At 40.9% G+C, this 21,132-nt stretch overlaps 1 protein-coding gene across 2 annotated transcripts in view; it reads left to right on the plus strand.

Annotated features, from left to right (window-relative positions):
- Positions 1 to 2,355: 2,355 nt before the first annotated feature.
- The window catches only part of dpysl2b (dihydropyrimidinase like 2b), a 32,627-nt gene continuing 13,850 nt past the window's right edge, over positions 2,356 to 21,132 (plus strand). The window contains exons 1-4 of one of the 2 annotated variants that reach the window (XM_089021065.1): positions 2,356 to 3,863; positions 18,766 to 18,854; positions 20,035 to 20,219; positions 20,812 to 20,976. In XM_089021065.1, the coding sequence (XP_088877191.1) occupies positions 3,591 to 3,863; positions 18,766 to 18,854; positions 20,035 to 20,219; positions 20,812 to 20,976 (712 nt within the window). In that variant the 5' untranslated portion in view covers positions 2,356 to 3,590. Of the gene's footprint in view, positions 3,864 to 8,969; positions 9,016 to 18,765; positions 18,855 to 20,034; positions 20,220 to 20,811; positions 20,977 to 21,132 lie in introns of those variants that run through there. The other variant, XM_089021066.1, reaches the window with a different exon arrangement.

The following is a 21,132-nucleotide window of genomic DNA, read 5'->3' on the forward strand; positions in this document are numbered from 1 at the left end:
TATTCCACGTTTTGGGTTGTATGATTTATTTAAAGGACAAACGACATCACTTTTTTGTTTCCAAACTGACATCAGAGAAATGTTTTAGAGTATCTAAAATACCCAAAACACGCAGGCTGATTTTAGTCAAATGCAAAACACCAATAAAAATGACTTAAAGAGTCCAAAATCTGCAAAAAAATTGAGCTGCAAATTGGGCATTTTCAGAAAGTCCCGCCCCGAGTTCGTGACGTCACCCCAAGTCGTCTTGCCTTGCTCGAGAATCAAAACAATGGCTTCAGATTCAGAGAATATGCTTTCTTGTGACACATCCAGTTATGAATATGATTCAAATAGTTCTGAAGAGGAAAGTATAAATGTTTGCAATCGATTAAAGAAGGTCTTCAGGGTCATTTTGATGGATCAAGACTGAGGTGTCGTGTCACAGAAAATGCAGAAGATGGCGGCAGAGCTCCGTTGGCAATAGTTTTATTCTTCACCTTGGATTTTTTGTGAACGACTATCAAAAAGTTGTCTCGGTGTAACACACAACGACTCACCATTGCGTTATTTATGTTTTCCTTCTAATTTCGCCATCAACATGAAGTTTTCAGACCAAACAAAGTACCGCAAAATGCATTGAGGTGATACAAGGTATGTCCTTTCTCGGTGAGGGGCGTTCCTTCAGTGACGTAGGGTGAGGACTCGTCAACAACTCAAAAACAAGACTTCCGGAATATTCAGCGCGAGTCTTGAAATGTAAAATATAGCTATATGCGGTGGAATCTTTGTAAAATACGCTCAGTAGAAGTCACTTAAAGCGATTTTACAAATTATGGACAGAACTTGTCTGGAGACGTCGCTTGTCCTTTAATGGTCAGAAACCGAAGAATGGCATATAAATATATACTTCTTTTCTTTTCGGCTTTTCCCGGCAAGGGGTTGCCTGCCTGCTAGCTAACGCGTTGCGGTACCAGGTGCAGAATAAAATTTTTAAAAATAGGAGCTGGAGGTCATAGTTGTAAGTATGGGTGGTCGTAAGTCGAGCCGGTCGTAAGTCGGATGTTACCTGTATATATATAATTTTATTTGTTTTTTACTAACTAGTAATATGGTTGGATTTGATTGGCTATGCCTTTATTAGTCTCACAGTGGCTTGCTTGCATTGACTATTAGCTCCGTCGGCACAGTTTGACACAATTTAACATTTGAATCTTGCACTTTTGTACCGACTGATCCCTTCTGAATCTGCAAAAGAGGGCAATCAACATGTGTCTAACTCTAGATGACAAAATAATGTGAAAAACAAATGTGGTAGAGTTCAGTCAAAGGCAGCCATAAATATTGCTCATACTACAGCAGAAACAAAAACAGCTTTTCCTTTAAAGGCATTGGCTGGCATAAACTGACTGTTTGGTTATGTTTCGCATGTTTGGATTCCTTCCCCCTCTTCAACAAAACAGCACACTTTTTTTCAGGTGTGATGAAGTGCAGTACAAACATAGCCCAGTAGGTCACATAAAAAACGTGTTTGTCTGTCTTGTAGAACCGAGCCCTTCCTCCTGCTCCATGTCCAACTGTTTATAAGCCATGCTGACAATTTTCCTCATGAATTATAACACAACCCTGCACCTCTGCTCTCAGACTCCCTTTGTGTGGTTCACGCAGATTTATGTTTGCGTTCTAAGCATTTTCAGTGTTTGTGTGAGCCGACCATTATTGTCACATTTCCTAATCCACTGCAAGACCTTCACACTTTCTCTTCTTGTTCTGATCACCACCCACCCACGTGCACAGACACACATGGGTGTCCTCCCAGCTCTTTGGATAGATCGTAGAGTGGCAACTGAACCACTCGGCGCTATCACGTTGTTATGGAAACTGTGTTGACTTGCTGAAATGTCTTCTACATTCACTTCTGCAGTCCATGTTTTGTTTGTTTTTAATCTGAATCAGGATTTGTTTGGGTGAAGCAAAACAATAGGATATTCAATTTGAATGAATTAAACAGACACACGCAGGTGCAATGCAATTTAGCAGATTTATTGAGAATTTTGATCTGAAAAGTTTAAATCGGGCCCTTGGTTACAGCTTCAGCTGCTGTTAAGGCGCTACATAAACTAACATGTATTGTATTGTTTGGTCATTGGGTTGTGCGTGTTGGAATTTTGCACAAATTGTATATGTGTTAGAAATCTGACAGAAACTGCAAACATCACAGTGCAGGTGGGACCTTTGTACATCCTTATGTATAGACTCCAAAAAGTAAAAATGTATTTAAAACAAGACAGATGCAGTGGTTTTCAAACTGGGCTTCCATCAGCCCCAGATGTTCACAAGCTCTGGCTCGAGATATTCAGAGTAAACTGCAAAAAAAGCATACCTAAAGAAAATACTACTTTAAAATATATATTCCTCCCTAACTAATATGATGACGGACCGATGGCATAAACCGTCCCCTCCCTGCTTGAATACAGAAAAAGTACCAAAGATCCTATTTATATCTGGATCAATGAAAGTAGGAGAACATAGTCCTATTTGTAAATTACAGCTTTCATCCCCAGGAAATCCATCCATGCATTTTCCGTATATTGCTTATTCCTCATTAGGGTCGCGGGGGTTGCAGGACCTTATCGCAGCCCGGCTGAGATAGGGTCCGGCTGGGCCAGCCGTCTTCGGGCAGTAGGCGGGGGACATCCTGAATTGGTTTTCAGCCAAACTTTCTTCCCTTGTTATACATTGTCTTCAAAGCATAATTTTACAACTTTAAAGTTGCAAAATACAACTTATTTCTGAAAAAAATAACACTTTTTACCACGACAAATGATTTCATTTTTTCCACACGTGGTCACATACACGTGATAGTTATGTACCTGGTCTAAAAAAGTGAAAACACCTGCTACAAATACAATACAAGCTGCAAACAAAGCGCTGAACATGGACAGGTAGCATACACAGGAAATAAAGCGGTCACAAAATTATAAAGAACCAACAGGAAGTAGCTAGCAAGTTAGCAACTAAGAATGCTAGAAAGAAGGTGCTGAAAGGACAGCGTCTTTTCACTGTTGGACTGAGTGTGACTCGATTAGAAGGTTTGATATGATCTCTAACTTTGACAAGAAACGCCCTTTAAAGACGAAATACATCCTTACATGAAATGCTTTATTTTGTTCGAGTATTCGGTGGTGATATGCTTCGCTTTGTCAAGTTTGGATCTTTCCAAGAGGGAACAATTGTTCACACTCGTTATCTTCAAAACTAGCTCCAGATTATCCTATGCTTTTATTTTGACAAGCTTAGCTCTTGGTGCGTTCCTCACATCGGTGGACTTGACACTTTGTGGTCGCAGGCTTGTTGCTTATATACTAAATTACTAAATTCTTACAGCACGGATGTTTTCCCGTTTTTTAAATCACTTCAAGTCATTATCATCAGGGTAGGACCGCTTTCATGTTGTATTGTCCTTCTCATTTGTCCCCTTTTAGTAACGCTGCCACCACCCACCTGCAATTGAAGTCATATCAAGGCGGTGGCCGTGCAGGAGAGCAGAGCTGACATAAAGGAGATTTTGAAAATATCCATATATTGGCTTTCTGTAGCCCCTGCCAGACATGTCGACCACTGGGGAAGTGACAGCAAGCAGCTTTTTGAAGAACATGGGAACAGACAGCCCCGCTAGACCGAGGCAGCAATTCTGTGGCATGTTCTGCCCGGTGGAAGGCTCCTTCGACAGCAAGACTTTGGACTTTGATGCACTGTCTGCGTGCAGAGGCAAGAGAGACAGCCGAGTCATTGACCGGCAGAGCGACATTTCCCAGCCCAAGAAGGTGGAGATCAGGGAAAGTACTGGCAAGGAATCTTTGCAGAATCTGGATGATGGAAAGGTATTTTGAATCCTAAAAACACACACCCAATACTGCTCTGCACTGAATGTGTTGTAAAAGCACACACACATGCACCATACACAATGGCGATTATATTTAACGTCTCTTAAATTAACTGGACAACAGAAAACTCACTAACTCAATTTCCCAGCAACCCTAAATTGCGATGCAACCGCTTGCAGAGCTGCGAGAGGGCGTGGCCGAGTACACCATTGTTTCATGAGTTAGCATTACAGTGCATTTATCTAATCCAACAGCGCACGTATTCTTGCAACTTTTATTATTTCAGACTTATTATTTCAGGGGTACATGGGCTGGGATGGATGGGGATGTGTCACATTAGCAGAAAAAGCTGTCAACTTGAAAAAATGTATTTATTTATTTGTTTATATTTTTCTGCTGCTCATGCGAAATCGTTATGTAGCACCAATGATGTTGATGCATCTCTTATGTTGTTTTTAAGCACTCAGGATGGCGTTTAAAGCTTTTAGTGGTGGTGTTGAGCGTAGGTTTCATGTTGCATATTGATTGAAAGCGTGAGGTACCCACAACCGGATCTCAACCATTGACAGGATGATTGCTTCATTTATCGACACTCACTCTAATGCAGTTGCAGCTGCTAAAATATATCTTTAAAAAAATCATTCAGTGGGATGCAGTGAAGATTGATTTGCAACCATAAACTTAATGTTAACTAAATACCGCAGCTGCAAATACATGATCAGGCGCAGCATTTGAATCAGAATCAGAAAGCCTTTAATCGTCTTTCAGTGGGAAATTTGCAATCTACAGCAGCAAAATTGAAAGGGGTGGGCTGGGGGGGACTAATTACAATGTATAAATCCAGTTCTCTCTCTCTCTCTCTCTCTCTCTCTCTCTCTCTCTCTCTCTCTCTCTCTCTCTCTCTCTCTCTCTCTCTCTCTCTCTCTCTCTCTCTCTCTCTCTCTCTCTCTCTCTCTCTCTCTCTCCTTCCCTGTCTTTGAGACTACATTCAAATCTTGGTAGCATTTTGACTGCAAGCTCCCCCAATAATTTAAGTGTGTGATGTTGTTTTCCCTCCTCACCTGTATTTGTATAGCTTCAGAAAAGGGAAAAAAGTGGAAAAAATTATTTATTATGCTTTTTTGCATTTCAATGAGTTTCTTTCCCTCCAATGAACAATGAACAATACATTACAAAACACAAATGTGAAAAAAAATGAACTCATTCAAATACAGTAATTGCAGGTGCAGCGCAGTATGTAAGTGCACGGCCTTCCTGTATATATTTCTTACACCAGCCACAGACAGTATGTATTTTACAGTTCTTTTGAGGGGCAGAACTGGCGTCTCTTCTCTTACTTGCCCAAGCTGAGAAACTGTCTGTGGAAGCTGGATCTTCAGTTTTCTCAGAAGCTCCTACACTCTGAATAGCTTTCACCACTCCTGCTCAGGCTTCTCTGCGGGGGACGTGTTTCCTTCTTTAAATGAATCCAGTAACACTCCTCTTGGTCTTCTTATGATGTATTAGGTCGAATTGATCTATTTCCAGATCACCTGCAAAAATTAATAGCCCAAAGTAGGCCTGCAGGTTGGTCTCATTCCTCTTTTTCCAGCTGTCTCCATATTTGAGAAAACCATTCAGATTTGTCATCTCTTGATTATTTTTCTATTGCTGGTGTGATAAACAGGTAGAATGTAGGTATAATGAGGGTCCTGAAGATGATTGATCATATTATGTGTGATATTCCTCCCCATCTTCTTCTGATCCATTGTCCACTTCCTCTTCCGAATCAGTTGTCTTGCTTGATATCAGAAAAAAAACAGTACAAGAGCCTCTTAAATGTCATAATGTACAACCACGGTGTGGGCACACGGAGAATTAGGGGTCCTGTCATATGTGGCACCCTTATAACCCCTTGAAATCCACAAAAAAAAGGAGCTGTGCCATCTGTGAAAATGACACCTATGTTGTCTTGTTTAGGTCTCCTCCTGTCTTGTTCATGTGTACAACTAATTTTTCTGAGACAACTAAAACATTCTGTGGTGTGGAAATAACGTGATGACCTTGATTTCAACTCGATTTGCCGCACGGGTCATTTTGCAAGCAAAACATCAACTTTCTACAGTTGGGGCTAATCTAGGAAAAGGTTAAAAATATCATTTCAGGTGTTTTTTGGGGCATTTTGACACTGTGTCGGGTCATTTTGACTCGAAGACCACAAGAAGGTTAATTTGCCAAGTTTGGTAAAAGCAGAAAGTAAAGATATCTGTTTGTAATTCTCAGCAATACAAAACATCTGAAAAAGGAATAGGAACAAAGTAGTTATATAGGCCAATCGCAGGCATGCCTCTCCTTACCGAAGATGATAAACTATTCACTGTTTCTATTTATAATTGTATTTTATTTATTGATGAGAAGGTTTCTTCAGCCGTCATCTGTACAAAAGTGAAGGTTTCGGACGTTTCGCCTCCTATCCAAGAGGCTTCGTCAGCGAACTAAAGTTATTTATTGTATTCTATTTGTAATTGGAGTTTATTTACCATAGTATCTATGCTTGTCTGTGACTTTAAAGTGTCCTTGAGAGCTTTGAAAGGGACTTAAAATAAAATGTATTATTATTATTATTATTATTATTATTATTATTATTATTATTATTACCGGGCAAGCGAAGCAAAGATTTTCGGCAATATCTGTAACCCATCTTATCGGGTGAAGTGGAAAGACATTGAATGCCAAATATCTAGTGAAATTCCACTACAAGCATTTATCGCAGACCCTCGTTTGACCGATAATCTTAAAAGTGTTAATCCTTGGATAAAGACTTCAATCAAGGTCTGGCATGGAATATTCAAGCAAGACATGTTCCTAAAAGGGGTCGGATTTGATTCAAATTTCTTTCCAAACCTGCATGCAGGTTTAAAAAAATGGTTTGGAAAAGTGCGAACGATCGACATAGACATCCTTGAGGTGACAGGGATACGACATTTCCAATACCTGAGAAGCAACTTTAGACTGAGATTTTTTTAGAGTTCCGGACCAAGGGTATTCATAAGGAATGAATATAGCTTGCTGGAGATCCTGCAGAAACAAAAAAGTGTCCCGTTTTCATGTGTTTTGGGAATATCTAGTCATCTCCAAATCCTGGAAAGAGACGTGAGTGATAATAGGTATTATTGTAGGAAAAGTGGTTCCTCCAACCTTTGAAGCCCTGTATCTGGGACTGTAACCTGACTTTATCATTAACTCTGCCCAGAAATACATATGCATCATTGTGCTATTAGCAAGCAAGAAAGCAATCACGAGGAAATGGCTAACAAAAGAACCCCCAACAGTCAAAGACTGGATTAAGGTGGTAGGTGAAATTTATGAAATGGAAAAGCTTAGCGAGAGAAATTTGAGAGACTATGGGATACCTAGAAAGAATTTACGGCAACCTAAGTGATTGTAAAGATGGTTAAGTTACCCTATTGACCCCAATCTACTGAAGTTGGTTTAATTTTTTTATTATTGTCATTTTTATTTTACATATTTTTATTTCATTGTTTTTCTTCTCATCTGGCACAATGAAACATGTTTTTGCCTTATTTTAATATTAAAGGGATTAATCGTAGACGCAAACTGTATTTTCCGTACTATAAGGCGCACTTAAAGGACAACCGACACCATTTTTTTTTGTTTCCTAACTAACATAGAAAAAGGTTTTATAGCATCTAAAATACCCAAAACACGCAGCCTGATATTTTTAGTCGAATGCAAAACACCAATAAAAATGACTGCTTCAAAATGACCTCGGAAATGGCAAGTTTCAGAAGGTCCCGCCCCTTGTTTGTGACGTCACGCCAAGATACTCCAGATACAAAACAATGGCTTCAGAGAGTTCAGATTCTGAGAAGATGCTTTCTGGTTACTCATCCAGTTATGAATATGATTCAAATAGTTCTGAAGAGGAAAGCATAAATGTTTGCAATCGATTAAACAAGTCCTTCCGTATCATTTTGAGGCGTGTGGACTCCAATGTAGCTCCCAGAAAATGCACAAGATGGCGCACAAGCTCCGTTGGAAATGGGCTGATTTGTCTGCTGAGAATTTGTCAATTTGTATGGTGTTACCACAATTGGTAGTTTTGTTGCGGCACACAACGATTCACCATCGCATTATTTGTGTTTTTCCTTCTAATTTTGCCAGCAACATGGATCAACACAATGTTTTCAGCCCAAACAAAGTACCCAAAATGCATTCTCGGTCAGGGGTGTTCCTGACATGACGTCAAGTCAACTCGAAAACAAGACTTCCTGAATATTCAGTGCGAGTCTTAAAACGTAAAATATAGCTATATGCAGTGGAATATTTGTAAATTGCCCTCAGTAGAAGTCATTTGAAGTTATTTTACAAATTATGGTCACAACTTGTCAGGAGGTGTCGGTTGTCCTTTAATGGTGAGTATAGTTTTGCTTGTTGAATGTTGCTGTGCCAATGACCATTTTGTGTTTGAAAGCCCTTTACCGAGCATCTTTATTAAGTTCATAGAGTTGCTTGTTCTGCAGCCACAAGGGGACATAAGCCGGTGTCTTCTTGTGCCGGTCCCAAGCCCGGATAAATACAGAGGGTTGTGTCAGGAAGGGCATCCGACGTAAAACCTTGGCCAAAACAAACATGTGAATCAAACCTCTGAAGATGGAGGATCCTGATTCGCTGTGGCGACCCCTTGAAGGGAAAGCCGAAAGGAAAAGAAGTAGTTATATACATATAGTTATCCAGTTCTCACCACTGTTTAATCCTTGGAGAGCGATTAATGGCATTTTTCGGTCAATGGAACAGGGCGAGGCTTTGCGCATGCGCAGCTGAGTTCCTTTTTTATAACGGGGACCAGGCTGGCTTCGGCCCCTCCCCTCTTGTCTGCTTGGAAAAAGGCTCGGTGCATCGGCGGAGACCGGGAGGCTGCCAAGGACTCCATCCTGACTTTCAGTTTTGCATATTTCTTTCCGTCTGTCACATTTTTTTGGGGTGGGGTCACCGAAGGAGCTTCCTGAAAAACGACCGTACTTCTGCGTTCTTCCTCTGAGTCTTTCTCTCCCCTTCATTCGTTCGACGCACGTAGCGGTCCCCCGGCGAAAGCAAGGCGCTGAAGATGTCTGGATACCAGGGCAAGAAGAACATCCCTCGCATCACAGTGAGTTCCAGTGGCGGCGTGGTGGGCTCGTGGGTGTGGGAACAGGATGTCATTGGGAACGCTTTGGTCTCCCCCTCCTCTATAAAAGCAGTGACCTAAGCCGCTTGCTCGCCCTTCGCCGTCGTCTTGGTGGTTCTGCGGATTGTCGCTACTTTGACGGTATTTTGAGGAAGACGCGTGAATCGTCATCTTGGCACGCTTAAGACTGAGCATTGCGCACTCATTGTTGCTACAATGCAGGTTTAGGTGCACCATGCGGATTCAGAGTCAGCTCTTTGTTATAAACGTAATGCCTGCTTGCATGCAAGGTTGGTGTGAATCGCTGTTTGAGGTTCCCCCTTTTTGTTAAAGATTTCAAGAATGACGGGATATTAAAAAACAAATGATCATTTCATTGATGATGATTGTTACATTTTCTGCCAAAATCGTTTTGTAGCTCACAAGGATGTAAATGAGTGACTTGGGAGGAGGCAGTGGCTCCTATTTCCTTCCATGTTTCTGCTGTCTTCCCAACTGTGTGAGCGAAGGATGAACAGGAGGAGCCAATCAGTAAAATTGAATAAAGGAACTGAACGAGCGGTAGAGATGGAACTGGTGGGGTTCTTTTTTCAGTGCATCCATGCACATTGCTGAACATTGTGCATTTAATTTATAAAATAAATTAGTGGTGGCATACATTTGGTTTACATTTCCCAACGCTGTGACCAATGGGTTTAACTTTGTCTACTTATGGGATAAAAAAACGGGATGTATCAAAGTAGACACGGTAGGCTTCCAATACACTGTATTACATCCGCTGATGATTGTATCGTTCTTAGTCTTAGACATAGAAGTGATGGGTAGATTTGATGATGTCGTCATTGGTTGATTTAAGGCGTTTGCAAGCAGCCAGTTGGTAGTGAGATTCGAGGATTAGTTGACGTCGAAGTCCTTGTGGTAATTGGGTCAAACCTAAATGGATAGGATGGCTATTCCTGAATTGGACATTGCTGAAAAAGAGACCCGAAGCATTTATTTTCAAATTTAAACAATGGGGCAAACATGACCTCATCACTGTCTTTTGTTATTTTTTTTTACTATTTTGTCAGTGTGGTTTATAAAATGAGGTGAGAAGAGTAAGATCATTTTTTTAAAAAGTTGTTGGGGCCACAAGGGACAGGAGAGAGATATGAGACATGCAATATAATTTCTCAATATTAGGTTATATACGCAAATGACATGAGGAGGCGGTTATCATCTGTCTCATGCGATTTACCCCCGCCCTCACCACCACCAGATACAGATTGCTTGTACTCCCAGCAAAGTGATAATACAATGAGAGAGACAGAGAGCCAGAGAGAAAATTAATTAATAAAAAAATTAAACGGGAAATGTTGCTGTATTCCCAAATTCTCTGTGTTCCACGTGTAACGGAGTTGTGCACTTAGATTATTAAATTATGAAGGAAGTGACGCAACGGCGCACAGTGTGGCACGATGTCCCGCCCATAGTTTCCAGAACAATCTCGAGGAGATTCAGGTTAATCACAAGACGAAACCCATGCGACTTCACCCATCCCTTCTGCCATACTGTGTTGCAGAAATAAAAGAAATCAAAAGACACATTCACGCGTCTCGTCTTCATTAATACGGCAGCATCGTGGAGATGAAGACAGTCGCTGTTGTGACACCCGTCACACATGTCCTCACAAATCGTTGTTTCTATAAGTGCAGTTTACAATGATATTGTTGTTTTCACAAAACAATAACTGCCGTGTCTTGTACAGACTCAGTTGTGCAGCTGGTACAGTTCTAAGATGCTGACATCGTTTCTCATCAATTAAACATGAATATAGGCAAGATCGCCACCTGGAATCGGAGTTGGACACCACGAATCAATGAGGAAAATCATTGGAGACTGAGGAGATGTTCCGTTAGAGTAAAAAAATGTATTTGACTAAATAAATTGACCTACACCCATGCACACAGTTAAACTGCATTTTACACTCGATTTGTGACTGCCATGTAAAATAGGGCCCTTATTGATTCAGTTTTCTTCCAGGCACGCACGAATGTTGTGCTTATTATTGTCTATTTCACATGTTAAGATGTTATGCCTTGGTTTTTTTGCGGTAAATGGGGACCAGGACCACCCACACGAGACGAAAATCCACAAAATAGTATTATATAATAATATCCCACGTGATAAGAAAGAAGGGGATGCTGGGCAGGGCTGAGAAGATGCCCAGCCAATCCACATGGCTGTAAACCATGAGATTGGTGGTGTCATTGGGTGACGTCAGCGCTGAGAACCAATCAAGCTACAGCCATGTACAGAACTTTTGAGTCATTCGGCATTTATTTTTTATTCTGAAGGTTTTTTTCCCCTGAAAAAAAAAAATCTGTGATGCCTTGTAACCACGATAAGTGAACCGCGAAGTAGCGAGGGATGACTGTCATAAGAGTCACCTGGATTTAATGATCTGGAGCTGCAATGTTTACCAACTGAGTTAATATGAGGCGGTGTACACCTGCGGTGTACACCTGCAGTTCTGCACTTGTCCCATCGTGAGCCGGCACTTACTTTTCCACGGACACGCCCCCACCTCCCCTCTTCCCCCATTCACGTTATCTAACAGCACACAGCAGCCTGGGACACTGTCTGTTCACACACAACGCAGCATGCTGCTCTCCCTCCAAATACAGCCCCCATCATCCACTGGCTTAGTCGCCATCCCTCAATCATAATCAGAGGCTTCCCTAGAGTCAACCGCTAGACAAAGGTGCACAGATGTGGAGCTTTTTTCCATACGTCCATTTGAACAAGGCAGACCATTGTGTTTCATAGTCAGTAACAAGACCACAGTGATTGTGGTTGCTCTTTGTCCTCAGCTGAGGAGGTCAACAAGGATTCTTTATATTTTTGTGTGTGAAGTACGAAGTGAGTTGAAGAGAATGCGCTGATTTCAAAGAAAATGAATTATTTATTGGGAAAAAATGAACAGCTTGAAACGTCTGTGTACGCTCTCAGTCGTACAGGAGTGGTCCATCGATGAAAATGTTTCTTCAGCCGTCATCTGTACTTCTTTGAAGGTGTCGGACGTCTCGCTTCTTATCCAAGAAACTTCGTCAGCAAACTAAAGTCTTACTGGTAGTTTAGGCCCTATATATATATATATATATATATATATATATATATATATATATATATATATATATATATATCCCTACTGTCCAGACATGGCGGTGCCGAACTCTGCTATGATAGGTCCCCGCTCTCAGGTTGGGGGGAGCAGAGGACTACTCCCTGCAGCTGCTCCACTGATAGTTCCTGTCGTTCTGACTAACGACTGGCCTGATTGCCCCATTTCGACCGGTATCACCTCATCAGTATTACTAATCCTATGTTGCCTAAGCAGGCTATTGTATGAACGATCCAAATTGAACCTCACCCCACCAAACCCGTTTAATGAAGGATTTAGTTGTTTTATGAAAATCGCTTCTTTTACTCCCCTTTCAAACCATCTATGTTCTTTCGCTAAGATTTTAACCTCATTGTCGTCAAATGAGTGGTTGCTAGCTTTTAGTTGATTATGTACTGCCGATTGAGGCCCACTAGTATTATCCCTGCGATGTTGATAAAGTCTTTTTTTGAGAATTTGTTTAGTCTCCCAAATGTACTGCTCTTTACAATTTTCATTCTTACAATGGATTGAATGAACTACATTACTTTGCTTTTCATTTGGCACCCTATCTTTTGGATGCATTAGTTTTTGCCTTAAAGTGTTTATCGGTTTGTAATAAGTAGGAATTTTGTGTTGCCAAAGGACTCTTTGTAGTCTTTCAGAAACTCCTGCAATGTAAGGTACTGCTACTCCTCTCCTTTTTGTATCATCAGAATCTTTGGTTTCATTCCCTATTCTTTCTTTCTGACATTTGTTAAATGACCACTGAGGGTATCTGAAGATCACTCATTGCAGTTCAACAAATCATGATTAAATGCTGAGATGCTACTAGTTATAATTTGCAAAAGAGCAACGTATAAAAGCAAAAATTGGCTCATTATTTGGCAGGAAGTCTTATTTGCTACATATCATATTGGACTCGCTATGGCAAAGCAAAACGCCAATACATGTAGGCATCCTTATTGTAAAACGACGCAAGATATTTTTCTATCCACTTACACTTCTTGGGGTTGCTGATGATGTAGTAGTACACTTGAATGTCTTGTGTGTGGGGTTCAGTGTGGCAGCTGGAGCCTATCACAGCTGCCTTCGCGCAGTTGGCAGGGGACACCTTGAACTGGTTGCCAGATAATTCCAGGACACTCAAAAACAAACTGTGATATTTCCCTTTTCCCCCTAGTCTCAAATACAGCAGAAAGTAAATGGCTCAGGCTGCAGATGTCCAGATCTATTGAAAAAAAAAGAATAAAATACATTATAATGCCACATTTTCTTTTATCTTATCATCTGCCTAAATAATGCATTGAATTTAAAATGAAAATTGGGTTTTTCTGAATATTTTTTTGGATGAGACTAAAAATAGATTAATGACCATATTTTCCGGTGTATAAGGTGCACCCAAAAACCTTGATTTTCTTCAAAAGATTACCCTGCACCTTATACGCAGGTGCGCCTTATATGTGAAGTAATATTGAGCCACAACAGGTCTGGCAACTACTGTCAGCAGACACCATTACTGTCAGCAGACACTCCATTTTTCCCCTGTAGAAGTAGTACTGCGTAACCCCAGCCTCTACTGTAGCACCATATAATGTGGTGTGCCTTATATTTGGACAACTTTTATAGATTTATATATTATATTTGGAAAACGTTTTTCATTCATTGAAGGTGCACCTTATAGTCCGGTGTGCCTTATATTGTATATGGAAAAAGTTTGAAAATCGACCATTCATTGGGGGTGCGCCTTATATTCAGGTGCACCTTATACACTGGAAAATACGGTAGGTCAATTTATTACAGAACCTAATTGATCGCACACATTTTTTTGATCACAGCAGCACTAACTTTATTATAACTTTATATGTACGTATATTATTATTTCTTTATATATAATGCACTTTCATAACAGCTGTAGCTGTGACAAAGAATGTTACAAGACAGTTAAGATAACATAGCAAAATAACATAACACATAACATAACATATCACGCATACCATAAAACATGGACAGTCAGACAATCGTAACAACTCTTCTTGCATACGCATTGTTGTTTGAAGCATGAAATATAGCCAGGATTTATTTTTACAGCCCATGTGTGGCTAGACATTTTCAATGAGGTCGACTAAATCAAAATAGCAGCATATTAAATCATAGTGCTGACTGTCATGTCTGGCAGCCTTCTCCACCTGACTTCATTTGTGTTACCAGGAGATTCTCCATTTGGACGAAAACAAAGCGTTGCTGGTTCATGACCAATGCCAACAGTCGTTTTCCAGGCAAAAAAAAAAGCTTCTAGACTGCATTGTGAATGCTCAGCGACTTCATTTTATTGGTATTGCGTCTTTGGCCATCAGTCATTCTTCGTAATTTTGGGAGATCATACTTTTCACTTATTGTGTGATGCAGCAGTATGGCATACTTGCTACCTTTTTAACCCACACTGGAAAAGTTGTTTTCTTGCATAAAAATTACCATTCAAGGACAGCACAAAACGTGAGCATTCTGTCATACAAGTCAACTTGTACTGGTACTATGGTACTATGTTTATCCTCAATATTACTCCAACTAACAAACCAACCATAATCCTCTTGTCCACACAAGGGGCGGGGGCGTTCTGGAGCATATCCCGGCTGTCTTTGGGCAGTAGGCGGGTTTGCCAGCCAATATTTTGAACTGATTGCCAGCCATTATTTTGAAAAACAGCCTTTTGCGGTAGAGCTTGGTCTGCAGCTTATCCAAAGTTCTCATGATATGAGGATCCTCTCACGCCCGGCACAGATCCATTCCAATCACACAGAAACACTCTGCAGCTCTTATGAACTAATAACAAATGATGACTGTACACGTTTTCAGCGGCTGTACTTCCAAATTTACAAGCTTCTGGTTTGAGTAATGTGAGAAAATGTGAGCGTTGACTCATGAAGCAAATTATCATTTGTTCATGTTGTTCTTTCTGGGAGACACAAGCAAGTCAACAGTGAGCTACAAATCCCTCCTTTGTTCAGTAGAACATAATCTAATTTTACTCATCTCATATGGCAGATGGCAAAAATCTTCAAGGGCCGCTCAAGTCAATAGTAATTCTGTTTTATGGTTTACCCTATGTTTTTTTTTTTTTTTTTTTTCCCCCCTCAAATCAAGACGTGGATTGACTGTATGACAAATATTTGAGTTATAGTTCCTTGTACCTGTTAGATGCTATTAAGTATAATGGGCCGGCATGATTCCAGCAGGATTAGAAGAATTGTAATTGTAATTGATACCCATGCAAGAACGTTCATAATGGCTGATAAATTATGTATGCCAAAAGATGATAGGTTCTGTAAATATTTTAAGTACATTGGAACTAAATCTACAATACTCTTAAAGCTGAAGACTCTCTATAACCTTCACTCACGAACCACAATACAATCTATACATATTGATCGCACTTTAACAACAGCTGAAGCTGCAACAAAGCGCCTAACCTGGACAGCTATCATATACAGGAAATAAAGTAGTGACAAAGATAGTAGAAAGCACCAGAGAGTAAAACCAACATCAAGTCCGAATCGTGCTGAGTCGACTGCCAAACAGTACAAGTGTGTTTCTAGACGGGTTTTAAAGATGGGTAGCGTGGGGCCTTGCCGAATGTTCAGTGGCAGTTCTATCAAGAGTGGGACCAGCAACGGAAAAGGCCCGATCCCCTCTGAGCCTCTGTTTAGTTTTTGGAACGTCTAATAATGTCTGGTCAGCAGACTTGAGGTGTGTGTGTACTGCTTTCCTTTTAGCCGGAGCTTTCGATCAAGTTTGTTTCCACACGAAATTTTCTTGTTTTGATTCTGAATGTGGAAATTTGACCACTATTCAGTCAGTGTATATGTTCTAGCCATCCTCAAAATCGTTGTGGGATTTCTTCAGGTACTCCCTCATTCCAAAAACATGCACGACAGGCTGATTGAACACTCCAAATTTACCCTAGATGTGAATGTGAGAGCGAATGGCTGTTTGTCTCTGTGTGCGGCGAGACAGCAAGCAGGTGGAAAGATGATAAAAGTTTACTCAGCCAGATGCAGGAAGGGTATTGGGAGTTTTCTTTATTTGAAGTCGTGGTGGCTATCAGTTTTCGGCAGACCACAGGTAACACTGCTCTCCAGGCTGTCCTTTCTCCCTCTTCTTCCTCCCCGAAGTGACTTCCTCAGTCTGGTTTTGAAGGTGGTTCGCCTGAGCTTCTGGCCAATCAGTACCCAGCGGCAATTGGCCATTCTCAGGTGGTTGCAATCACCTTCTAAGACAGGGGTGTTAAAGTCATTTTTTGCCGCGGGCCACATTGTAGTTATGGTTTCCACTCGAGGGCCGTTATGAATTTGGGGAACCCATTAGAATGTTTAAATCCCTTCAAATATTACATATAGAGCACACAGCAAATTAATGAATAACTCGTTTTCAAATCTGAAGTCAAGAATAATGACTTTTATTGTGGTTGACATCCAAAAATATGACATTTTGGCTCAGATTTTAGCAATCATCATGGAATTTAACAAGTTTGATTTCCTTTCGAGGGCCGAAAAAAATGATGTGGCGGGCCGGATTTGGCCCGCGGGCCTTGACTTTGACACGTGTGTTCTAAGAGATGATTAGTGGTCGCCCGACTCTACTGTTTTGGATGGGGAGAAATGCGCACATTTCTCTCATCCAAAATCCAGAAAACACTAAATTATTTAACACTTCTTTTGTCATCATGACAGTCCCTACGATTGGCTGGCAACTGGTTCAGGGTGTCCCCCGCCTACTACCCAAAGACAGTTGGGTTAGGCTATAACACCCCACTGTGACCGTGGCAGAGGGACAACATTTTAGTGTAGCTGGGCTGATTAATAAAAGTGGCAGAATTTCAAAGTGGCTTTTGCAACCTTCAATTTGGAGTGCTTGAAGGAAATATTATGTATGCCTCGACTTGAAAGGTTGAGCTTAAAATTGCACATACTGCCCAAAAATAAAACCATGCGTTATGTGTTCTTTGATGATTTCACATCACGCAGAGGATTAAATGAGCATTGCTTTTGAGCTGGATGATTGCAGGTGCACAGTTGTGCAAAAAGATGGTGTAATTCCAAGTCATATCAATGCAAGCAAGACTGCTTCTCAAGACTGCGATTGGGCGCTTTGCAGGTCTGTCAGTGCAAGGCGGGGCTACAACTTGCTGCTTGGGAACGGGACTGTTTTGGATGAGGCTCACAGCAGTGGTTCACAGAGAGCCTTCTTTGTTCGCATACGGTGCTTCATTGTGACTGCACTGCCACTCCCTTTTCGTCCACTGTGCCAAAACGGAGGGAGGAGGGAGGGAATAATGGTGGGCAATGCAAAGGGAAGAGCAGCCCCTTGGCCCCACAGCTAGACAAGTTGATAGATCCCCTGCATGTGTGTTTCTGTAAAGATCTGAATCCTTAAAATGGACTGAGGCGGTCTGTCTGTGGGGGCTGGGCTGCTATTCTCATTCTCTCACTAGTGAATTTTTACCCCATTTTTTTTAATTGTCTCATTTTGGCATGCTGAACAAGGTATTTTTGTTTGCATTTAATTTGCCAATTGGGTGAAACGTGTTTTTTTACATTCTTAATCAAACAGCAGACCCAACATAGAGGATTAGTGCTCCAGCAGGTGCACTTTTAATGTACTCATTTGCACTGTCACACAACAATTCAACTTGCTCCTTCCCTTCGGACCCCGAGAAAGCTCCCCACATGCACTTTTCTAATGTATTTTTTTTGTAATTGTTTTGTAATTGCTTTTGTAATTCCACCCCCCTCCATCAACGCATTCATGTGTTTCACAGTGCTTTATTGGAGGAATGAATCATAATAATTATAATAATGATGATGATAAGAACCTTTCAAAACTCGCAAGGTCACTTTACAGTCATAGGATAAGTTTTTCAATGGATGAGCAGCGGCAGTCCCACGCGCCAGCGTTCACTCAACCCGTAAGTAACTCAAATAGATTAATAGATACCTGATATATAGCTCGCTAGATAGCTAAAGTCGACTTTTTTTTCTTTTTTAAACAATCAAGTGGCGATGTCTGGGTCAATTTATCTTAGTATAAACACGTTTTGGGGATTGAGGTGGCCTTTTATCAAGCATCTTTATCTTAAGTTCATTGAGTTGCTTGTTCTGTAGCCTCAAGCGGACACAAACCAGTGTCTTATTGTGCCGGTCCCAAGTCCGGCTAAATACAGATGATGGTGTCAGGAACGGCATCCGACATAAAAGCTTGGCCAGAACAAACATGCGAATCAAACCTCTGAAGATGGAGGACATTGATTCACTGTGGCACACCCCTGAAGGGAAAAGCCGAAAGGAAAAGAAGAAAAGTTTTGGGGAGTGTCAATCCACCTCTTTATGTAACATTTTCCATATGACACATGAAATATCTTGCCAAGACAAAGTTGTTTCACCTTGGTCGCCTTCAATTGGCAGACATCTGTATTTTGAGATCATCTGCATCTGCTTCTTGTAGAATATTGAATTGAATCAAATGTAACCCAAAACATGAGATTTTATTTTTTATTTAAGTTTAGCTGAGTGATCCTGAGCATTATCTTTCAGAGTGACCGTCTCCTGATCAAAGGAGCAAAGATCGTCAACGATGACCAGTCCTTCTGCGCCGACATTTACATGGAGGATGGCTTAATCAAGTGAGTCACTCTTTGGCGGCACCATCAAATTAGACAACATACATGTAGAACATATGTCATTGTCAAAATGGTAATAAAAGTACTTATGGCAATAGACGCACTGTACGAATACATATGTGTTAATGTATTTAAAAAAAAAGTAGTTTAATATGGTACATACAAAATCCAATACATTTATCCATCCGTCTATCAATTAGCCGTACCGCTTATTACTCAGTAGGGTCGCGAGGGGTGCTGGAGCCTTTCCCAGCCATCTTCGGGCACTGGGTGGGGACACTCTGAATTGGTAGCCAGCCAAACGTAGAGCATAAAGAGACAACCATTTGCTCTTACGCTCCCACCTTGGCACAATTTTGACTGTTCAATCAGCCTGCCATGCATGTTTTTGGAATGTGGGAGGAAACCGTGGGACACGGAGAAAACCCATGTGGGGAAAACATGCAAACTACACACAGAGAGGCCGAACCGGGTCTTGAACTCACAACCTCTGCACTGTGAAGCGTGCTAACAACTCAACGACCGAGCCGCCCCAATACATTTATGTAATTGCTAAAATGTAGACTCAGACAATTCTTTCTGAATAATACATAAATGTTTATAATAATAAAATAATACATAAATAAATATAATACATAAACGTTTGATAAATCAGAAAATGCCGTAAAGTTTAATACTGTTCAGCCCCCAAGTTATTGGTAGTTTTCATATCTCATACTTTTAATCAGATTTAATTAGATTTTAGTATTGCATATTTTATCCTTTCTTAGTTTATTTTTTATTTGTTTATATATTGCTTTGTTGGTTTTCTTGTTTGTTTGTTTATTTATTTTTTATGTCAAGAATGACTTTCATTATTGTTTCATTTCTTGGGGAATCTTGGCAAATACAATTCAGTAGAATTCAATCTTAATGAACATTTGAAAAATACAAAATTAAAGAGCTCCTTTTTCTCTCCCACCAATCGCCCCCCCAAAGTTACAATTTAATATACAATTTAATAAAGTATATCTCACTTATCCATTTTTATATAATTGGTAAAATTAACATCAACATACTTGTTGAAAAGAATTCACCAATGTTCCAGTGAGCCAAAACAAAGAGTGAAAACACAGGGCAATCAGTGTCAGGCTCTGAATTTTCCAATCAAAATCAATCATCAACTTTTATGGCATTTGTTCAGACAAATTGGTGAAAATCTCATCGTGCCCGGCGGGGTGAAAACCATCGACGCCCATGGCCGCATGTTGATGCCAGGAGGGATTGATGTCCACACGCGGTTCCAGATGCCCGATCGAGGCATGACATCTGCTGATGACTTCTACCAGGGCACCAGAGCGGCACTGGCCGGAGGCACCACGATGATCAGTAAATTATCTCCCATCTTTAGTTATGCTAATAAGGTGATACCAGAGCAAATGAGGCACTCGGGCTAGTCAAAGACCATAATCAGTCAGGACATTCGAAGTAATCAGTGGCGCCTCAAGGAATAGTCCTCTGCTCCCCCCGACCTTAGAGCAGGGACCTAACATAGCGGAGATACCAGCAATATTTTAGTTTGCTGACGAAGCCTCTTGGATGATAAGCGAAACGTCTGACACCTTCAAAGAAATACAGAAGACAGCTAAAGAAACGTTTTAATCGATGGACCACTGTTGTACGACTGAGACCTTACACAGACGTACTCCCATTTTTATATTTAAATGCCATTGAGAAGGCTGCCATCAGGGAATAAGATGCTCATCCATGCACTGGCCTAGATTTTTCATCAGCAAAATAGCTCAAATGCAAAATATTGTGAATAGATTTTGTTGTCCAATCTTGTCTCCTTTGCATCATTCACAAACTGCAGCTTTTTGCTGCCAGGTTGTGATTTCAGTCTTGATGTGGGACCAAATAGTAACACACTGCAGATGAAAGTGGATGAGTTGGTTTTTTGTGTGTGTGTGTGTGTATCCAGTCGACCACGTGGTCCCAGAGCCAGGCGTCAGTCTCATATCGGCCTTCGAGCAGTGGCGCGAATGGGCCGACAGCAAATCATGCTGTGACTATTCGCTGCATATGGACATCACTGAGTGGCACAGAGGAATGCAGGAAGAAATTGAAGCCCTTGTGAAGGATCACGGTATGACGAGAAAAAAAAAACAATGGGCTGCTCTCAAAATGGCATATTTCAAATCACACCTTTTTGTTTGGAAAATATCCTTGTGGTTGATTCAAAAATGATTTCTCAAAGTCAATAGTGGCCCCTTGAGGCTGGTACGGGCCACTCGTCACCGAC

Source organism: Hippocampus bargibanti, linkage group LG18 (assembly GCF_051943395.1).
Source record: "Hippocampus bargibanti isolate YZ-2025 linkage group LG18, ASM5194339v1, whole genome shotgun sequence".
NCBI lineage: Eukaryota > Metazoa > Chordata > Actinopteri > Syngnathiformes > Syngnathidae > Hippocampus > Hippocampus bargibanti.